Here is a 19365-nt window from a genome sequence, read left to right on the forward strand (position 1 = left end):
TGATGCTGCCTCCAACTGAGGCAAAGGAAGAAGAAAGAACTTAAAAGTGTTCCCAGGGCAAAAACGCCTGTTTTCTAAAGAACGGCTCCACAATCGGTTCAAGTCGATCGAAGAGCCTCCGGCAGAAGTAACAGCTTTGTCACCCGTCTAGTTCGGGGCTTGTTTCTATAGTAACCTGTGACATGGCCCCCTTCCCAAAACACAGAACAAAACAGAAAAACAGAAACAAAGACAATGAATCCCTGAGAACAGTGAGAAAGAGAGAAAGCTCCTGCTTCCTTTGGCCTACGGAAGGGTGTGGCTGTTGAGCTGAGCCTTGGAGTTCCTGGGTTTGCCAGGTTCCCCGTCCGGCAGTGCTGGGGGCTTCGAGCCAGCGACCTCAAAGAACGGCCACACCAGGGAGGCCAGTGTGCATGCAGGTATTGACGTTGGCTTTGCAGGGGTGCAGTGAGCTGCATGACTGAGACCCATTTCCCCATAAAACAGCCAAGCCAGGGAGACCAGCATGCACGCTGGTATTGATGTTGGCTTTCCACGGGTGCAATGAGCCGCATAATGGTTTGAGGAGAGGATTTAAACGTTTTGAGACAGGCATGACTTGCCACTGTTTTAAAGGTCAGTTGCTGCCGTTTCAAAGATACGTACTGTTGCTTTGCCAAGAGGCCTCGTTCCGTGTTGCTGGGAATCAGCAGCCATGCTGCTCTGACGTGGCCGGTGGCCGTCCCAAGCCCCCACGCCTCCCTGACCTCTCGCTGTCCATCACCCCCCTCTCCAGAGGTGCTCACACCAGTCATCACTCCCCCTCCCGGTGCCCACATCCCCTGCCTGTCTGCTATGCCCTGTCCACAGTGCCCTGTCCACACAGCTAGCTCAACACACGTGGCATCCACGCCAGGCACCATGCTTCGCTTCACACTGCTGAGCCCGCCTGGCCCTGCGTGGCCCAGGTGGCTGGGGTACAGGCGTGGGGCAGGCTTCTGTGATGGCGTCAAGAACTGGGTGCTTCCTGCCTGTCTCCTCAAGGTCCCCAGGGCTGGCTCATCCCAACTGGGGCGCCTGCTGTGGTTCTCAGATGCCCTTTGCGTGTTTCTTCTCTGGGCTCCCTGGCCTATTTCAGAGCAATCACAGACCAGAGGGACTGGGCCCCGTTAGATCCATCAGATGCGCCCTGGAGCGGGGAGCGTGGTCACCATCCATGAGGATGCCGGTGTGTTGGGGGAATGCAGGGAGGGGAATGGATACTGGGTGGGCCACCAACAGGCCCGACGGGGCCCTGACTTCCTGCACTAACATCGTCCCAGTGCACACATCTGCCCAGGACCACTGGGGCCATTCTTACCTATGGGTCTACCAGATGCCCAGGAAACGCCCCCAAAATAGATGATGCTCACAAGGCAAAGGCCACCTGCCCTGAAGGACGCGGGAGCCACAGAGTAGTGGAGAGCAAAGGGATGGAGGAATTATCCCCAAATCAGTTACACACCTGATGGCAGCCCAGTCACAATCTCTAGGGAGGTTTCTTTTCTTTTTATGGAGGGGGTCACTGTAGACAAATTGCATTTTATCTTACAAATGTATAATTATCTGAAATGCACATATACCGTGTTCAGTTTAGGGCAAGTAGCCGCTTCTGATGTTGAGTCTACAAATAATCAGAAAGCACTGAAAATTCAAAAGCCGGAGTTAAAGTCCTCAGCAGCGCTTGGGTATGCGGTGGGGTCTGTGACAGATGCTGAAACCGTGGGCTCCAAAGGCCAACACAGGAAGGAAGGAGAGAGCCTCAGAGGAGGTGGCAGGTAGGACCCGGTCCATCCCCGGCGTGGTGCCCTCAGCCCTTCTCACCTCCCAGTGCCTCTTAACGTTGCTGGCGGGTGTGAGCCAGGGTCGTGCAGCCTCTGAGCGAGCTCGGCCCCTTACTCACCATTTCCAGCCTCACCTTCCTCTCCTGCGAAAGGGGCACGAGGGTAACACTTGCCTCGTGGAAGTGCAAGGCTGGTACAGGCTTTAGCTGCATCTCTGAGCCCTTTCACCAAAAAGGACTCACTGAACCAAAGAGCTGCACAGAACATTAGCATCCACCCCCACCCCAGAGACGGCTTCCTGGAGCTCACCTGGGGGAGGGTGTGTGTGCAGGTGAGAGGACGGGGAACGTGGCCTCCCTCCACGTGGCTCGTGATCTGAAGGCCCCACCTCAGACATCTCCAGCGTCCTAGGTGGCAGCTGCCTGAGTGGCAGGTGGTATCTGGGGCCAGGAGACCTGATTCTGCCTGGCTGGGCCTCAGTTTCCCAGGAAATGACTTGGACAGAGTAATGCCGCCCCCTCTCTATGGCACCTGGCTTGGGACTCCCTCCCTCCCTCCCCAGCTGCTCTTCCTTCTCCTTATTCCTGGGGTCTTCCAGGAAAGTGCCGATCCCAGAGTAAGATTTGAGGGGGCAGTTCCTGTGCTGGCCTCAAGCCCCCTGCGCTCTCCTTCTCCAGCTGCAGAGCAAGGGCGTCCGGTCCTCCAGGAGAAGAGCTGGGCTAGGAGCTTAGTGTGTTCCCCGTGTCACGGGGCTTCTTCCACCCCCGGCTCATGGACCCCATGCCGGCCGCACTGCCTGCCACTCCCCTCCAGGGACCAGCCTTCTGGAAGGGGGGTGTTGAGCCCGTGAGGAGCTCCATGAGTGGGGAAGCAGGTAGGGACAGCCGTGTCCACAGCATCACCTTGGCAGCTGATGGGCAGGAGGACAGGTCCAGGCGGCCTCCAGGCACGTTCCTGTTTGTGTGACATTCACCGTGACATGGTGCATGCTGTGGCACACAGGGTCCTGTGTTCAGATAAGCCAGGGCCTCGGAGGAACTCAGGCAGAAGAAAGAGCCGGAACACAAACACAGCACGACCTTTCCCAGGAAGGAGCCCCTCCACGAATGCGTCCTGGGCCCCCTGCCACGCCCTGGGCCCCCATGGCCAAGTGCCCCTCTCTTCCACCACCCGCGACTCCGCTCAGCCCAGTTGAGCCCCAAGAGCCTCTGCTGAGTCCCAAGAGCCTCTGCTGAGCCCAGCCCGGAGGGGCGAGGGAGCCCGGGTGGCCAGAGAGGGCCGAGGCCTGTCGGGATGACTGGGCTCCTTCAGGACAGGCACCCACCTGGGACGGGGACGTGCAGGGACCGCTGCGGCTGCCTTGGCCCAAGACACCCTGGAGGCCACACGGGCAGGGCCCCTTCTTCCCGGAGGAGGCGGGACTGGGCTGGGTTTTGAAGGATGGCAGCGGCCAGGTGGATGCAGGGCACGGACAGGGAAGGCCACGCAGGCCTAAAACACACAGACTCAGGCAGGCGGGAACTTCGAGGTCAAATCCCGGAGCCCTTGGAGGGGGACTCAGGAAATCGGATGCTCAGTGGGGGGCAGAGTTTGGAGCCTCGGCCTTGGGGCAGGAGGCGGCATGTCCAGCAGAGGGGCTGCTGCCCATCACGGCTGGCCTTGCCCTTGGTTTTGGTCCCGGGGAAGTGCAGGGTGCAAGAGAGATGCCACAAGGCCCTTGGATGTCCTTCCTGTGGCTTCCTTCGGTCCCAGGTGGGTGTAAGGAAGGAGACTACTACTCCTGCTGCCCTCCTCCCCCCCCCCACCTTGCCTAGTTCACAAGGCAGGAGGAAAGAGAGAAAGAAACAAAAGTAAGATAAATAGCCAGACAACCTTGGCATCACCACCCAGCCCTAGGAGTTAAAAAAAGTAATAATAATAACATCAACCCCTGGCCTAAACTACTTGCATCATCTGTAAATTCCAGACACTGTATGAAAAAAAAGCATTGCAAAACTTTTTGTTCTGTTAACTGATGCATGTAGCCCCCAGTCACGTTTCCCACGCTTGCTCGATTTATCACGACCCTTTCACATGGACCCCTTAAAGTTATAAGCCTTTAAAAAGGCCAAGAATTTCTTTTTCAGGGAGCTCGGCTCTTTAGACGCAAGTCTGCCGACACTCCTAGCCGAATAAAAAGCCTCTTCCTTCTTTAATCCGGTGTCTGAGGAGTTTTGTCTGTGGCTCATCCTGCTACATGTGACACATCTGTCACCGCATCCACGCAAGACGCTCTGTTAGAAAAAAGACAGGAAGGAAACGGTTCCAACTTGCGAGTGAGTCACTGGGGAGGTGGGATTGGAAGTGATTTTCTCCCCTCTTCCAACTTTCTAAGATTTATAATGTGTGTGCGTCCTTTAAACGCGTGTCAGGAAGCGACCCCACGAGGGCGTTGTGTCTGGGCAGGAAGAATCCCAGGATTCCCTGGTTTTACTGGTTTGAGTGCCAGCCTCCAGGAGATGGGGCGAGGGGCTGCTCATCCTCCGTGACCAGGCGGCCACTCTGCCTTTGTCTCATGGGTGGTCAACGGGGTGGCTGAAAGGTTCCCGTGTTCCTCTAGCCCAGGGGATCCGATCAGCCTGACCGTCACCGTCTCTCCGTAGCCTAGTCAGTGGCCCAGCAGTGGACAGAGGGCCTGCAGGCCACTGAGGAGGACGGAGCCCAGGGACAGAGGAGGAGCCGCGGTGCGGGGGTCCAGGCCCTGCCCACAGCCCCACCCTCGGGACGCCACAACCCCCGCACCCTGTGTGCTTGCCTTGGGGCATTTGCTTTTCAAACTCCAGGAAAAAATATTGACAGTAACGTGGGAGTAGCAAGAATCCAAATAAAAGAACGTGCAATTCACGCTACCTCCCTTTCTCATGATTTGCAGGTACCAGCACATCGGGCACTTTCTCCGTGGTGCGCTGTCCTAATCCTGACTATTTCAGCGCCCAGAAACAAGATGAGAATGAAAACACCCATCGCCCATGCCTGGCATTAGAAAATCTCCTTGGTATATATTCAGATTATTATTATTATTATTATTATTATTATTATTTTTAGTAGAGATGGAGTTTCACCGTGTTAGCCAGGATGGTCTCGATCTCCTGACCTCGTGATCCACCCGTCTCGGCCTCCCAAAGTGCTGGGATTACAGGCTTGAGCCACCGCACCCAGCCATATTCAGATTATTTTAAAAGGAAATTAAACTCACAGATATAGCTAGGAGTAGATGGATTTTGTGGGGCTTAAAATATATGTAAAATTTAGGGATTACTTTAAATAATAATAGCAATATGAATCCAAATTAGATAGGAAAATAAAATATTTATTTGAAGTGATAAAAAAATCACAAAGCTCACACATGAAAAAGCTGATAGGTGCAATAAACATCATCAAATGGAAGAAACAAACAAGATTTGATTAGTGACTCCCTGGCATCCCTCTATCAAACTTATTTTTTCTGTATCTCTTGGCTGCTACCCCCTGATTATTGCTTCCTATGAAAATGATTTCCTGGCCGGGCACAGTGGCTCACGCCTGTAATCCCAGCACTTTGGGAGGCTGAGGCAGGTGGATCACGAGGTCAGGAGATCGAGACCATCCTGGCTAACACGGTGCAACCCCGTCTCTACTAAAAATACAAAAAAATTAGCCGGGCATGGTGGCGGGCGCCTGTAGTCCCAGCTACTCAGGAGGTTGAGGCAGGACAATGGCGTGAACTTGGGAGGCGGAGCTTGCAGTGAGCCGAGATCGCACCACTGCACTCCAGCCTGGGCGACAGAGTGAGACTCTGACTCAAAAAAAAAAAAAAAAAAAGATTTCCTATAAATAGAATAGAAAGATAACTCAGCCTTCCCTTTGATGTGAGGTTCAGATTCGTTTCTCATCATTGGTTGGGGGCTGCATGACACATGTGGCCACCGTCATGGATGTGTGTGTGGTGATGCTGCCACAGGTGTCTGCCCCGTAAGCAGTGGCTCCGATAATTCTCCTTTGCGAGGTGGCCACCAAAGGAGCACAGAGCTGGCTGGGGCATTCGTGCGTGTTCATGACCGAGAACTTTTCACGCAGAGAGAAATTCTGTCCTGGCGTCTTTATTGTATAATAGATGCGTTTAAGGCTGTAGACTTGAAGTTTATATTTCTCTTTATGTAACACTCTGTTCATTGTTGATTCTAGTTTATTGCCTTGTAGCTACAAAGGGCAGGCTCTACTGTGTTGGTTCTGTGAAATTCCCCATGTTGCCTGGTATGTGGCCTACTTTAAAACTATTCTCGGTGGCTCAAGCCTGTAATCCCAGCACTTTGGGAGGCCGAGACGGGCGGATCATGAGGTCAGGAGATCGAGACCATCCTGGCTAACACGGTGAAACCCCGTCTCTAAAAAATACAAAAAAAAAGAAAGCTAGCCAGGCGAGGTGGCGGGCGCCTGTAGTCCCAGCTACTCAGGAGGCTGAGGCAGGAGAATGGCATAAACCCAGGAGGCGGAGCTTGCGGCGAGCTGAGATTCAGCCACTGCACTCCAGCCTGGGCGACAGAGAGAGACTCCGTCTCAAAAAAACAAAAACAAAAACAAACAAAACAAAACAAAACAAAACTATTCTATGTGTCCTTAAGAAGAATTAACAATTAAGAATTGTTCACTGTAACAATTATAACAATATAATTGTTTGGCTGTTGAGGCAGTGTCTTTGTATACTTTCCAATGTTGGTTCCAAATCTTCGACATTGGTGTGAACTTTTAAAACCCTCGGCCTCTGTTTCTAATGGAGAAGTGCTGGCGTCTCCCGTTCTGACTGGATTTGACCCCTTTGTTCTTCAGTCTGTTTTGGCTTCTTGCGTTTTGATGCAGTATGCCTTCAGATTCATGAATAGTCATCTTCTTGTGATTGTGCTTTTGTTTTCATGTTGGCCCCCTTTTCATCTATACTGAGAAAAAATAAATCATGCTTTTGTCTAACAAGCTTCTTTATGTATTTTGAAAATTTATTGTCCCTGCCCACCCCTTTCCACTTCCCTCTCTCCATACATCACTATTCTCCTGTGCTTAACATGCATCTTTTGGTTCGTATGAACCCATGCATGTGGGCACAAGTGTGTTGTGTGTGCATTTAGCTCTCTTTAAATATCCAGTAAAACAGAACCTTCCTCCCCCCATCAAAGTCTGCACCATTCGTGTTTGTACACCCAGCAGCTAGTTTTCTTTGCTGGCATCATTTAGCCCCCTGACCTTGGTCTGCTATAGACTTGCTAAAATTCTCCCTTTCGAACTTCCTTTGATGGAAGCCAGTGAGTGGTAGACACTCTCAGTTGCTGTTGTTGTTGTTGTTTAATTTTTATTATTATTTTTTTCAAGATGGAGTCTTGCTCTGTTGCCCAGGCTGGAGCACAATGGCATGATCTCGGCTCACTGTAACCTCCGCCTCCCAGGGTCAAGTGATTCTCCTGCCTTAGCCTCCTGAGTAGCTGGGATTATGGGCGCATGCCCCCATGCCCAGCTAATTTTGTATTTTTAGTCAAGATGGAGTTTTACCATGTTGGTCAGCCTGGTCTCGAACTCCTGACCTCACCTTGGACTCCCAAAGTGTTGGTATTACAGGCATGAGCCACCACGCTGGGCCTCAGTTGCTTTTTAATGTCCAAGATGTCCTTATTTTGCCTTCAATATTTTATGAAAGTTGTGCTGAGAATAATATTCAAAGGTAAATGTGATTTCCCCTGGGTCTGTTAAAGACGTTACTCCACTGTCTTCTGGAAGGTAGCGTTGCTATTGAGAAGTCTGCTGTCAGCTGACATCTGCGTTTTTGGTAGGTACTGTGGCTCTTCTTTCTGGTCATTTTGACTTTTTTCTCCTCTCCTGGATGATCTGCACTTCACTGTAATATTCTAGGAGTGGATTTCTCTTGGTTTGTAATTTAGATCTGGGACCTCATGTCTTTTCAATTCTGAAGAAATGTGAGCTATTACATTGCTTTGTTGCCTTTTTAGAAAATGTTTTTCTTTCAGAACTCCTATTCTGTTTATATTGAAGCCTCTTGATCTATTCTCCATGTGTGTTAACTTTGTGCATGTGTGGTCATGTGTGTATGTGTGCATGTGTGCACGTGTGCATGCATGTATGCATGGTGTGTGCACATGTTTATGCCTGCATGTGTGTGCATGTATGTGTGCATATGTGTGGGTGTGGGTGTGCATTTGTATGTGCGCACATATATGTGTGTGCATGTGTGGGAGTGCATGTGCATGCATATGTGTGTGTGTGTGTACGTGTGTGTGTACGTGTATGTGTGTATGCATGTGTGTGTATGTGTGTATATGTGTGTGTGTGTGTCTGTGTGTGTGTTGTGTTTTCAGAGCTGCTGCACTCTGATTGGTTTCCTCCACTCATTTTATTCCTAGCTCCAGGCTGGAGACTGAATCTATCTGTAACACCTCAATTTCTCCTTCAAATGTTTCTGTCTTCGTTGATATTGTTAGTACTATCTTCCATGACACTAAGTCTCTTTTCTATTATGTCAAGTCTGGAATTTAACCTGTCTATTGAGTTTTTTATTCACTTTATTATTCATCTTCAAGATTTGTAATTATTTCTATTTCGTCTCTCCTTGTTTCTTATATTCTGGCCAGTTCTAATTTTACACTTTATATTTTTTAAATCTCTAGGCGTCTTGATCATACTCCTGCAGTCTTAACGTGTGTGTCAGACTTTCCTTGGCTGGTGTAAGTTCCTGTACCAATTGCTCATTTTTAGCCTGCCTTCTTAGTGTGGGTTTCCTTGGGTAATTTGGAAACCTGGCCTTGCTCAGTTCAAGGTGAGGATATTATGTCTCTGCATTTCTGCCTTTCTCCACTATCTCGTTGTCATTGTCCTCTGTCTAGCAGTGTTTCGTAGCCTCTGCCCTGGGTCCCAGGCTTCTGCTCTGCAGTGATGCGGAGGATGTCACAGATAAAGTCACCCCTTCCAACGATGGCTTGTCTCAGCTTCTGCTCTCAAGGCTGTGTCAATGTCTTCTTTCTTTCCTATGCCCACAGTGCTCCACTCAGTTATAAGAAGTAACAGCCCTGGGATGTGTCAGGAAGGGTTTCTCAGCCTCCTTTCTGGAGTCAGGGAAGCTGCTCCCATCACTGCCAGGAGCTGGACCCAGGCCCTCTCTGCCTGCCTTGGGACTTGGAGCTGACAGTCCCCTGCCTCTGCCCATCACCAGCCTGTGCTTCTCCTCCATTCCTGGTTTCATGTGAGTGAGTGAGTGTGTGTGTGTGCATGTATATATGTGCATGCATACACATACACACACACACACCTGCCTTGGTCTTGTCTGTCTGACCTATTGCTGCTGTGTGTGTGGGGCAGAGCGGTTCCTTATTGCACACCATGCTCAGCAGTGTGGACACGCTCTTTAAATGCACACGGCACCGTGTTCACACAGGAGGGTCCCACTTTTTCCACGATGAATCTGAGGCCAAGTAACCTGCCCAGAGATGCAGGAAGTTCAGCTGAGACCCAAGCCCATGGGCCTCAGACTCCAATCCGCAATCCCTTTGGCAGTGTGCACGTCAGCGCGTGTGGGATGGCTGGAGGGTGCCTGTTACTGCTGCATATGTGCCCCCAAGGAGGCCTGCACGCCCTTCACTCCCTTCAGTTTCCTTCCAGGTGAAATCTGCAAACCCACTCCTCTGGACCTGGTCCTGTCCGGATGATCCTCTGGGATTAACAAGCTGTTATTCAACAGCCTCCAACAACAATGGCACGTTATCTGCTCCATTGCAGAACTGGCCGTGGTTTACATCCAGGAAGGGATTGGTTAGTCACCTGTGCCAGGTCCCCAGGGGACCCTGAGTCCAGTGGTATATAGGGCGGCTGTGGGAGGAGTGACACAGCCTCTCTCAGCCTCAGCAAACGACCTGTCAGGCGGCCGTGGACTCAGACCCCAGAGATGAAGGCCCTGCTCCTGGCCGTCAGCCTCAGCCTCATTGCTGCCCTGCAGGCCCACCACCTCCTGGCCTCAGACGACGAGATTCAGGATGTGAGGCCCGGATGGGAAGGGTGGGCTGGAGGGGACATGGGGCGAGGTTGAGACTGGATGGAGACCCCCTACCTCCCCCATCCAAGGAGACCCTCATTTTTGGGTTGGGGGTTAAAGTCCTGCCCCGAGGGAATGATGAGATGGGGCAGCAGGGGTCTGGGCTGGCGGGGGAGGGAGTGCAGGGGCACAGAGGTGGCAGGACTGGGAGGGTGGGGGTCTGGCTGACTTCACTTCTCCCCTGGGGGTGAGGGCTCCTGTGGTCCTGGCTGACTTGTAGGGGCTGGAGCCACCTTTGGGTGGGCCTGGGGAGGGTGCTGGGTGTTTCCTGGGTGGGTTAGATTGGGGAATGCTCCCCGTCTCCAGCCCTCGGGGTGCGGTAGAGTCTGGGGGCTGCAGGCCAGGGAAGAGTAGGGGAGGCTCTGGAGCGGTCGGCCTGAGCCTGATAGACAGGAACTTTCTCCAGGTGTCAGGGACGTGGTACCTGAAGGCCATGACAGTGGACAGGGAGCTCCCTGAGATGAATCTGGAATCGGTGACACCCATGACTCTCACAATCCTGGAAGGGGGCAACCTGGAAGCCAAGGCCACCATGCTGTGAGTGTCTGCCAGCTGCCGGGCAGCCTGCAACCTGGTCTGGGGCCTTCCCTTTCCCCACCCAGGAGGGCTCTGGTGCTGGGGAGGTGGGCAGACCTGCTGGGAGGCCCCTCTCAGCCCCTCCTGCAATGTTTGAGGGCAAACTGTGCCACTGAGGTGCCTTGGCTGGAGGGGGCCTGAGGGGACAGAGGCCCCAGATCAGACCTTGTGGGCTACCAGTGGTACCACCCACCTCCTCCTCTGACTAGGGAATGTCTGGTGACGTGCAGGTCTCTTTGGGAAAAGGTGTTTACCCTTGACCAGAGTCAGAGACAGCAGGCAGGGCCCGTAGACTCGACTCACAGTCCTGGCAGTACATTTCTGTGGGAGGAGTGGCACAGCCTCTCCCAGCCCCAGCAAGCAACCTGTCAGGCAGCCGTGGACTCAGACCCCAGAGATGAAGGCAGGGATGGGGCTTGCAGAATGACCAAGAGGGGGCAGAGGACGCCATGGAGAAGACTCCCTTGAAGTCCCTGCATAGAGCTCACCTGTGCGGCTCTCACCTGTGCTGCTTCCACCCACATGGCTCACATCTTTGACTTCTCACCTGTGTGATTCACCCACGTGGCTCCCACCTGCACAACTGTGTGGTTTAACCCCTGTGGCTCCCTCCTAAGAGGCTCCCTCCTGAGTGGCTTCCTCCTGAGTGGCTTCCTCCTGAGTGGCTCCCTCCCACGTGGCTCCCTCCCGCGTGGCTCCCTCCTGCGTGGCTCCCTCCTGAGTGACTCTCTCCCGCGTGGCTTCCTCCTGACTGGCTCCCTCCTGAGTGGCTTCCTCCTGAGTGGCTCCCTCCTGAGTGGCTCCCTCCTGCGTGGCTCCCTCCTGAGTGGCTCCCTCCCGAGTGACTCTCTCCCGCGTGGCTTCCTCCCCCGTGGCTCCCTCCTGACTGGCTCCCTCCTGAGTGGCTTCCTCCTGAGTGGCTCCCTCCTGCATGGCTCCCTCCTGCGTGGCTCCCTCCTGAGTGGTTCCCTCCTGAGTGGCATGCAGTGCCTGTGCTCCGGTCCTGGGGGCTGACCCTTAGGAAGTCACTGACCCTGGCAATGACCCTGATTTTTTTTTTTTTCCAAAAGCCCCTAACTGAACCTTTCCCTCTCTGGGCCAGATGATGATGGATGTGGGGCTTGTCCCTGAATGTCTCCAAAAGGAAGAATGCAGCTGGCGGGATGAGGCTCAGGCCCACGCCGCAGACACTGCCTACAAACCAGGCAGCCCGGGTCCCTCTGGCAGGAAATGTGTTGGGGGTGGAGGGGTTGGGAAGGCAGCCACCAGGAGGAGTGGTGCAGAGCTCCTGGCCACCTCGGGAGACCCTGGGAACTGCCACGTGTGACCCGAAGGGGCCGCTGGTGATTGGGTCTGAGATGCAGAGAAGCACCCTCCTCTATGGGCCTGTGGCAGACTCGGGGCCACCTTTGCAGGGCATTGCAGCGTGGCTGCTCCAGGGCCAGGGGAGGCACAGGCCAGGGCCACTTTGCCAGGGGGCTTCTGTTTTCCAGGATAAGTGGCCAGTGCCAGGAGGTGAAGGTCGTCCTGGAGAAAACTGACGAGCCGGGAAAATACACGGCCTGTGAGTCCTGGAGCCCGAGCCAGAGCCTGAACTCGAACACACGCTGGAACTGGGGGGGCAGCCAGTGCCTTTTTGGGGTGGCCTTTTGGCCTGCTGCCCCTGACTCCACTAAAAGCCCACTCTCCTCTCCCATTGGTCAATTTGCGTTAGAGACTTGAACACCTGACCCCAAACACCAGGTGTGACGGGTTTATTCCGGGGCGGACCCTCAGGGCTTTCCCTGTAGCCCGGCTGTGGCTCTGGCAGGTCCAGGAGCAGAGTCGTATCTGGCTGCGGGGTACTGCACCCCAACTCCCACCTCCGCAGACCTCATACCCAGAGGAACCCCTGGTGACTCACTGGTTTGGGATGTGGCCGCCTCTCGGGTGCATCAGGTTCCTGGGAAGTGGGGGTCCCATGGCCTGGGGCTCAGGCCTGGTGGGGACCCTGGGTCAGAGAGCTCTGGGAGGCTGGGAGGGTGCAGGAGCTGCGGGGCTTGCTGGGCCTGGTGCCCCAGGCTGTCCCGGGATCCTCTCTGAAGGCCCCGGTGGCTAATTCAGGACTGTGCTGCTGTCCTTCTGCAGACGGGGGCAAGCACGTGACATACATCATCAGGTCACACGTGAAGGACCACTACATCTTCTACTGTGAGGGAGAGCTGCACGGGAAGCCGATCCGAGGCGTGAAGCTCGTGGGTGAGTCCCGCACCCCCACCCTGCAACCCAAGAATCCACCCGCCCTCCCTCCTCCCACCACCTCCTGCACCCTCTTCCCCACGGGAGAAGCCACTGGGACCCAGGAACCCACTGCAGTTTCCTTAGGATGAGTTTTCCTGATAAAGGCCCCAATTCCCACCCCTGGAGTTCAGGATTTCGGATGCCCCGGCCTAGGTCTCTGCAGGGAAGGCAGGAAGGAGCTGCGGCTGTTGGCACAGGGGCTCAGAGGTCACACGTGTTCCAGGGCAGGCCAGGCCCTCCCCCGGGGCAGCTCCCTGCAGCATCATCCTTGAACGCGTTCCTGCGGGGTGTCCAGCAGGGGAGAGGAACGGGGATGTGAGCAGGAGTCTGTGTGGAAAGAATGTTCCAGCTCCCAGGGTTGAATTCCGGATGCGGTGGCTCCCACAGACAGTGACGTGTCAGTGCCATCCCTGTCTGAGGACGAGGCCCGTGAAGGCTCCTGAGTTCTCCCTGGATCCAGGGGTGTGCGAATGACAGAGGAATGGGACAGGCAGTGCCCTGGTGCCCCCAAGGGGAGAGGCGCTTCCTCCAGGGCGGGCCTGTCCTGCCGTTCATCCTCACTCCGGGAGATGCCTGGGGATGGACGGAGACCCCTTCCCGTTCTCCCAGTTCTGCTGCCTCGGGAGCCTTCTCAGCCGTGCACGGCACCCTGGTCCCACTTTGCCAGCCCGAGGGCCTCTGGGTTCAAGTGCCCCTGTGGTGGGCAAGGTCCCCCTCCCCAGCCCAGCTCAGGCCTCCAGGCTGTGACGGGGTGCCGGCGACTGCCCAGTTTTGCCTCAACCACCCACATCTCGCCCTTGCACCCACAGGCAGAGACCCCGAGAACAACCTGGAAGCCTTGGAGGACTTTGAGAAGGCCGTGGGAGCCCGCGGACTCAGCTCAGAGAGCATCCTCATCCCCAGGCAGAGCGGTAGGAGGCACGGCCCTGCAGAGCCCCCCGTGTCCCTGCGTGGGGACGTCAGCAGAGGCGCGTTGCATGGGCGTGTAACTGTGCTGCGTCTGATTCTGGCTTTGTCCTTCCTGGGGTGGTGGAGCTGGTGGCTGATGAGGGGCCCCGGTTCTGACTGCATTCCTGGGGTCTCCTGACTCGCCTGTGCTTCCTTTTCATGCAGAAACCTGCTCTCCAGGGAGCGATTAGGGTGAGTGAACAGCTTTAGAGGACATTTGAGACTCAGCGGCACTTCGAGAGGCCCTGGGGTCTCTCCCACCCACCACACTCTTACCTGGGTGGGAGACGCCCCACCTAGGCCAGGCAGGTGGGAGATCTTCTCCTGAGCTGCCTGCACTCGGGCACCAGCCTCCGCTCTTGCCCTGGGAGTGACTCCTGGGAAGCTGAGAAGCCCACAGCGCTGAGCCCACCTTTGCTGGCTGCTGGTGGAGACGGTGCCTACCCCCCCGCCCCGTGGGCGGGAGCAGGCAGGAGATTCAGGTTCCTCCTCAGCACCCGTCACCCTCAGCCGTCCTTGTGACCTTGCTTACCTGATGAGTTGCTCAAAGATTCAGCAAAGTGGCAGGCGTGCCTGTGCTCGCTGTATCAGATGGACCCCTTGCTGGCTGCACGAGGGGACCAGAGTTCGGAGACTCACCCAAGGCATGGGCAGAGCCAGAATCCCAGACAGCATCGCTGTCCTTCCCGCACCCTCCCCTTGGCCTGCAGTCACGCTGATGCCTCTGCACTCAGCAGGGAGTTCTGTCAGCAGCCTGCGGGGGTGGTCCCTGCTCCATCTGCTCCAATCTGGAGGCTGGAGCCTCCACCTGCAGCCCCCAAGAGCCCGTGTGTGCCCCTGAGATCCAGCACGTGCCCCCCACACCATCGCCTCCAAGAGCCCGCATGTACCTTCCACCATAGCCCTCAAGAGCCCAGTGTGTGCCCCCACCGTAGTCCCCGAGAGCCCGCATGTGCCCCCACACCATGCCCCTGAGTGCCCACATGTGCCCCCACACGGCCGCACACGAGAGCCCTCATGTGCCCCCACATCACATCCCCGTCCCACCCTCTCCCTGTCGTGGCCTCACTCACCCTCCCCCTTGTTTCTAGGGCAGGGGCACCTTGGCTCCTCAGCAGCCCAAGGACAGCACCACCCAGCACCTCCGTCGTTCACAGGGACATGGAAAAGCTCCCCACCCCTGCAGAACCCGGCCGGCTGCACCCCTTCCTACCACCCCCCACCTTCCCCTGGCCCTGCGCCCCCTCTCCTGGTTCTCCATAAAGAGCTTCAGCAGTTCCCAGTGACTCCGCCTGTCTGTGGGGTTCCTCGGGGTGGGGGGTGCTGGCTGGGTGCTCCTTTGGGTGCAGGGAGGGGGTGGGAAGCGGGAGGAAGGCCAGGGGACCAGCCTAGGCCCAGTTCTCCATGGTGGGTGCCACAGGCCAACAGTGCGAGGGGCCTGGAAGGGCCTGGCAGGGGGGTGTGTGCTGGCGACTCGGCCTGAAGGTTCGGGGGTGCTTCCTGCAGGTCAGCCGCCCACAGAGCTCAGGCTCTAGGGGTGGGTGGGGGCAGGGCTCTGCTCCTCCGTCCTACACAAGTAAGACCAGAAGGCCTGGGACCAAGCGTAGCTGCCACCCCAGAGGGGGACTGGGCAGGGCCACCAGGACCCTCAGCACTGACGCTGAGTCCGTGAGGCTGGACGTGGGGAGAGGGGACAGCAGCTCAAGGCAGGGTGTGGCTCAGGCTTGAGCTCACCGGGGAAGCCAGTCCTGTCCTCCGGGGAACCACACCAGCATTGCCGCCAGGGCCTGGCTCCACGCTGTCCCTCTCTGTGCCCGGGTAGGTTTGGGACAGGAAGTTCCCAGCTTGGGGGCAGCCACCGGAGGTCCCACCTTGCGCAGGCGCCTTTCCTGACCCTGGCGGTTAGGATTTAAAGTTTCTTTCCATGGCGCAACATCGCAGTGGCGCTGGGAGCGAGGAGAGGCAGATTCTTAGTGACCTGCTTCTCCCCAGGAGAGGGCGGCTGTCGGGCAGCACCACACGGGGTGGCTTGCGCCCGGGACAGGACAACAGCCCGCGGAGCTCAGGGGAGGGAGCGGAAAGGGTAGCGGGTGACCCGGCTGCCTGTGGCCAGCTAACATGAGTCATTTCTCTGCTGCAGGGCATAGGGGCTGTCCCTGATTGTCTGGTACCTGGCCTTGGGGCAATGAGGGCTGGTGGGGAGTGGCCCCCGAGTGAGCCCATCTGAATAGGGCAGGGTGGCTGTGTGGACCAATCAGCTGCTCAGGAAGGGGCCGGCCCCTAACCAGGGCCTCCGTGATAGGTCAAGACTGCATTTAAAAAAAACTCGATTCTGGCCAGGCATGGTGGTTCATGCCTGTGTTCCCAGCACTTTGGGAGGCGGAGGTGAGAGAATCACTTGAAGCCAGGGGTTGGAGACCAGCCTGGGCAACATAGTGAGACCCCATCTCTACCAAAAGAAAAAAAAATTAGCCAGACTTGGTGGTGCACACCTGTAGTCCCCCTACTCGGGAGGCTGAGGTGGGAGAATTGCTTGAGCCCAGGAGGTCGAGGCTGCAATGAGCTATGATCATGTCACTGCATTCCAGCCTGGGTGACAGAGCAAGACCCTGTCTCAAAAAATAAGATAAAAAATAAAAGAAACCCGATTCCATTTGGGTTCCACTTTCTGCATCTCAAGATGAATCTTGGTTCTTATGAGGTGTCTGAGGTTCTCACTCATAGCAGATGCCACCCATGCCCAGCTCCACCTCCCGTCTGCCAGGCTCCAGGGGTGACGTGGCTACAGCGGGTGTCACCTGCAGCAGGCGGACGTGGCCACGCTGGCCGGCACACCCATCTCAGGTGCGTAAGTCTCTGCACCAGTCTTCAGACGCCACGCAGATGAGTGCAAGGAGCCCGTGTGAGCACCTGTAGCTCAGAAAGTGCCCCGTGCCCCACACGACCTCCACAGGGAAGCCAGAACCCCCCTCTCCCGCAGGGCCAGTGCCAGAGCCCAGGCCCAGGGACAGTCTGGACAACTGTGCAGAGAGGAGAGGATGATGGGGCATCAGTGACAGAAGAAGACAGACACCCCACCTGGGTACACCCCGGAAGAGAGAACCCTTCGCTACGTGTGGCGATAAGGAGAACTCTCATGTGGACCAGAGCGTGACTGCGCAAGAGCCGAAAAGGGAGTTTGGAAGGCGCTGGACTGGAATCCACCTCTTAGGGAGGCGCAGGGTCTGGTGCGGAGGGGCCATCGGGAGAGGAGATGTCCCTGGAGGACTGGTGGGGAAGACAGCGGGCTGTGAAGAAAGTGGTGAAGAAAGAGGACCGAAAGCCCCTTGGAAGATGTTACGGAAGGTCAGAGGGCGGCCCATCAGCCCTAACGGCTCCGTTCTTCCCAATTTCATCCCAATTCATGTGTCAGCTTTTTCGTTATCCCTCTGCATTATTTTAAAAGTGTCTGCTCTAGGGGCGACAATGACATCCTTAATTCACAGTGGACTTGGAGCGAGCACTGTGTCCTTTACTTAAAACATGAAGACCTTGTGACCCCACAGGTACGTCCTCCCCGCTCTGCCTCATGTCACAGACCTTGTGACCTCACAAGTGAGTCCTCCCCGCTCTCCCTCATGTCATAGACCTTGTGATGGCACAGGTGCATCTTCCCTGCTCTGCCTCATGTCACAGACCTTGTGACCTCACAGGTGCATCCTCCCCGCTCTCCCTCATGTCATAGACCTTGTGATGGCACAGGTGCATCTTCCCTGCTCTGCCTCATGTCACAGACCTTGTGATGGCACAGGTGCATCTTCCCCAGTCTGCCTCATGTCATAGACCCTGTGACCGCACAGGTGCTTTCCCTCATGTCATTGCTGATGTGCGACGCATCTACATATGCTGGAGACACCGCGACGCAGCACTGCAGAGCTTGCCTGAAGCCGTCCCACGTGTGATAAAGGAACGGAGAGGGTATTTTCTCTTTACCCACAGACCTTCCTCGCTGAATGCTGTTTGATCCTGAGTGTCCTGTTTCCATGCTGATCGCATCCCTCCAGCCTGAAGAATGGCTTGTATTAGGTTGGTGTGTGCTCCTGGGTCCTGTAGTGTGTGTCAGCCCCATCCTGCAGCTGCTTTAGGGGAGCCCCCTGCACGGGACAGCGTACCCCCAGATGGAGCACCACAGGCTGGCCACAGTCGGCCATTGGCACAGTGACCTCGACTTGGGCAAGCATCTTCCCGCCAAGCTTTGACCTCTGTGTGGTCTTCAAGGGTGGTGGGGGTGTTCTATTCTAACAGGTGTGGGGGCCCCTTCCCTGGGAGTTCCGGGGGATGTGGCTCCAAGGTTCTCAAAAGCATCTACCTGGATACCCCAGTCCCCAGCCGCAGGGCCTCACTCCTCCCAGCTCGGGGTTCTAACTGGCATAGGAGATGTGCTCAGGCTACAAATTTAGCCTTCTCCGAAATTCTGCCGCTTCTTCAATTGGTTCCTGGTTTTCCGCTCTGCCTACTTTCTGGCTGAAGGAGATAAGGGCCTATTTAAATGTTACTTTGGAGACTCGCTCCATTTAGGCTGCTATAACCAAATGCCATCATCTGGGTGGCTTATAATAAATGGAAATGTGTTTCTCTTTAATGTTGATGACGTCCAACCCATTCCTTCTCCTTGAATGAGTCACCCTTCTGGTGCTGTAGCTGAGAATTCTCTGCCTAACCCCAGGTCGTGACGGTCTCTCCTTTGTTTTCTTCTGAATGTGTTGTAGACTTGCGTTACATGGAGACCTGGGAGCTGGCTTTGTGTGAGGCAGGCCTGTCGCTCATGTCAAGGACCATCGATCTGCCTGTGGACCAGCAGCTGTTCCAAACCCAGTGGGTGAAAATATCGTCCTTTCTCCATAGAACTGAGCCATGGGTTCCATTAATACATGAGCCCTGTCCGTGTGGCTATTTCTGAATGTTCTATCCCGTTCCATCGTGTGTGTGTACAACCCTTTCCAACACACATGCTCACACCCCTATACACACACATGTGGAGAAAACGATTTCTTAGCAGCCCGTGTGGCTGCTGCCTGCATCCCCTTCCTGGCCTGCCAGCCTCCATCCACACATTTCCTCCCACAGAGCCTGGTGGGCTGTGGACAGACACTGCCTCTCGGGCCCCACAGGTGTCCCTGAGTGTCCAGGCTCCTGCTGAGAAGGGGTCAGCCATGGAGTCTCATTCAGGGGCCGGATGGTCAAAGGGCCTGGAGGAACACCTTTTCCTCTCTGAGATCTGGTAGTGGGCTGGAATCCTGCCTGTCACTGGGAGAAGGTCAGCATGGTTAGGGAACACCAGAGCCTTTCTCTGTGGCCCCTGGGGGCTGGGACCTGGCCACTTGTCTCTGGCCCGCAAGGGCAGTGGCCCTGCATCTCTCCACCCTGGGGATGGCAGGACACCCTCCAGCAGCCCTCCCTTCAGGGAATGACTGGGTCGGGCTGACACCTATGGTGCCGCCACCCGGGAGAATTGGGAGTGGGCGGGGAAGGCGGTGCCCGGGCCTGGGAAACACAAGGGTGCCATTGTGAGCCTGGCATCACCTGCAGCCCTGGCCTCCTGCTGGGGTCAGCCCTGGGTCATAGGACAGATGCTTCAAGCTCAGGAGTTCCCCCAGTCCCAGGAAAGAACCCAAG

At 55.9% G+C, this 19365-nt stretch overlaps 3 protein-coding genes across 7 annotated transcripts in view; 2 read left to right on the plus strand and 1 right to left on the minus strand.

Moving 5' to 3' along the window:
* LOC126937095 (beta-lactoglobulin-2) overlaps nucleotides 1-19365 on the plus strand; it is a 175103-nt gene that overhangs the window by 81597 nt on the left and 74141 nt on the right. The gene's annotated exons all lie outside the window — the stretch shown is intronic.
* The window catches only part of PIERCE1 (piercer of microtubule wall 1), a 40632-nt gene that overhangs the window by 18338 nt on the left and 2929 nt on the right, over nucleotides 1-19365 (minus strand). Inside the window, exon 1 of one of the 3 annotated variants that reach the window (XM_050760473.1) lies at nucleotides 3596-3601. The exons of the other annotated variants lie outside the window; for them this stretch is intronic. The gene's annotated coding sequence lies outside the window, so the exon portion shown is untranslated. Of the gene's footprint in view, nucleotides 1-3595; nucleotides 3602-19365 lie in introns of those variants that run through there. 3 annotated transcript variants of the gene reach the window in all.
* On the plus strand, nucleotides 9702-14996 carry LCN1 (lipocalin 1). Of its 3 annotated transcripts, none has more exons than XM_050760308.1 (7): nucleotides 9702-9849; nucleotides 10313-10443; nucleotides 11976-12046; nucleotides 12610-12720; nucleotides 13576-13673; nucleotides 13876-13902; nucleotides 14802-14996. In XM_050760308.1, exons 1-7 carry the CDS (start codon nucleotides 9760-9762, stop codon nucleotides 14994-14996), a joined length of 723 nt encoding a protein of 240 aa, XP_050616265.1. In that variant the 5' UTR covers nucleotides 9702-9759. The 3 variants fall into 3 exon arrangements, with proteins under 3 accessions (XP_050616265.1, XP_050616266.1, XP_050616267.1); XM_050760309.1 differs by having other exon boundaries at nucleotides 12610-12707; nucleotides 13572-13673; XM_050760310.1 differs by lacking the exon at nucleotides 14802-14996 and having other exon boundaries at nucleotides 9760-9849; nucleotides 13572-13673; nucleotides 13876-13901.

The sequence above is a fragment of the Macaca thibetana genome, chromosome 15 (genome assembly GCF_024542745.1).
Source record: "Macaca thibetana thibetana isolate TM-01 chromosome 15, ASM2454274v1, whole genome shotgun sequence".
In the NCBI taxonomy this organism is placed as follows: domain Eukaryota; kingdom Metazoa; phylum Chordata; class Mammalia; order Primates; family Cercopithecidae; genus Macaca; species Macaca thibetana.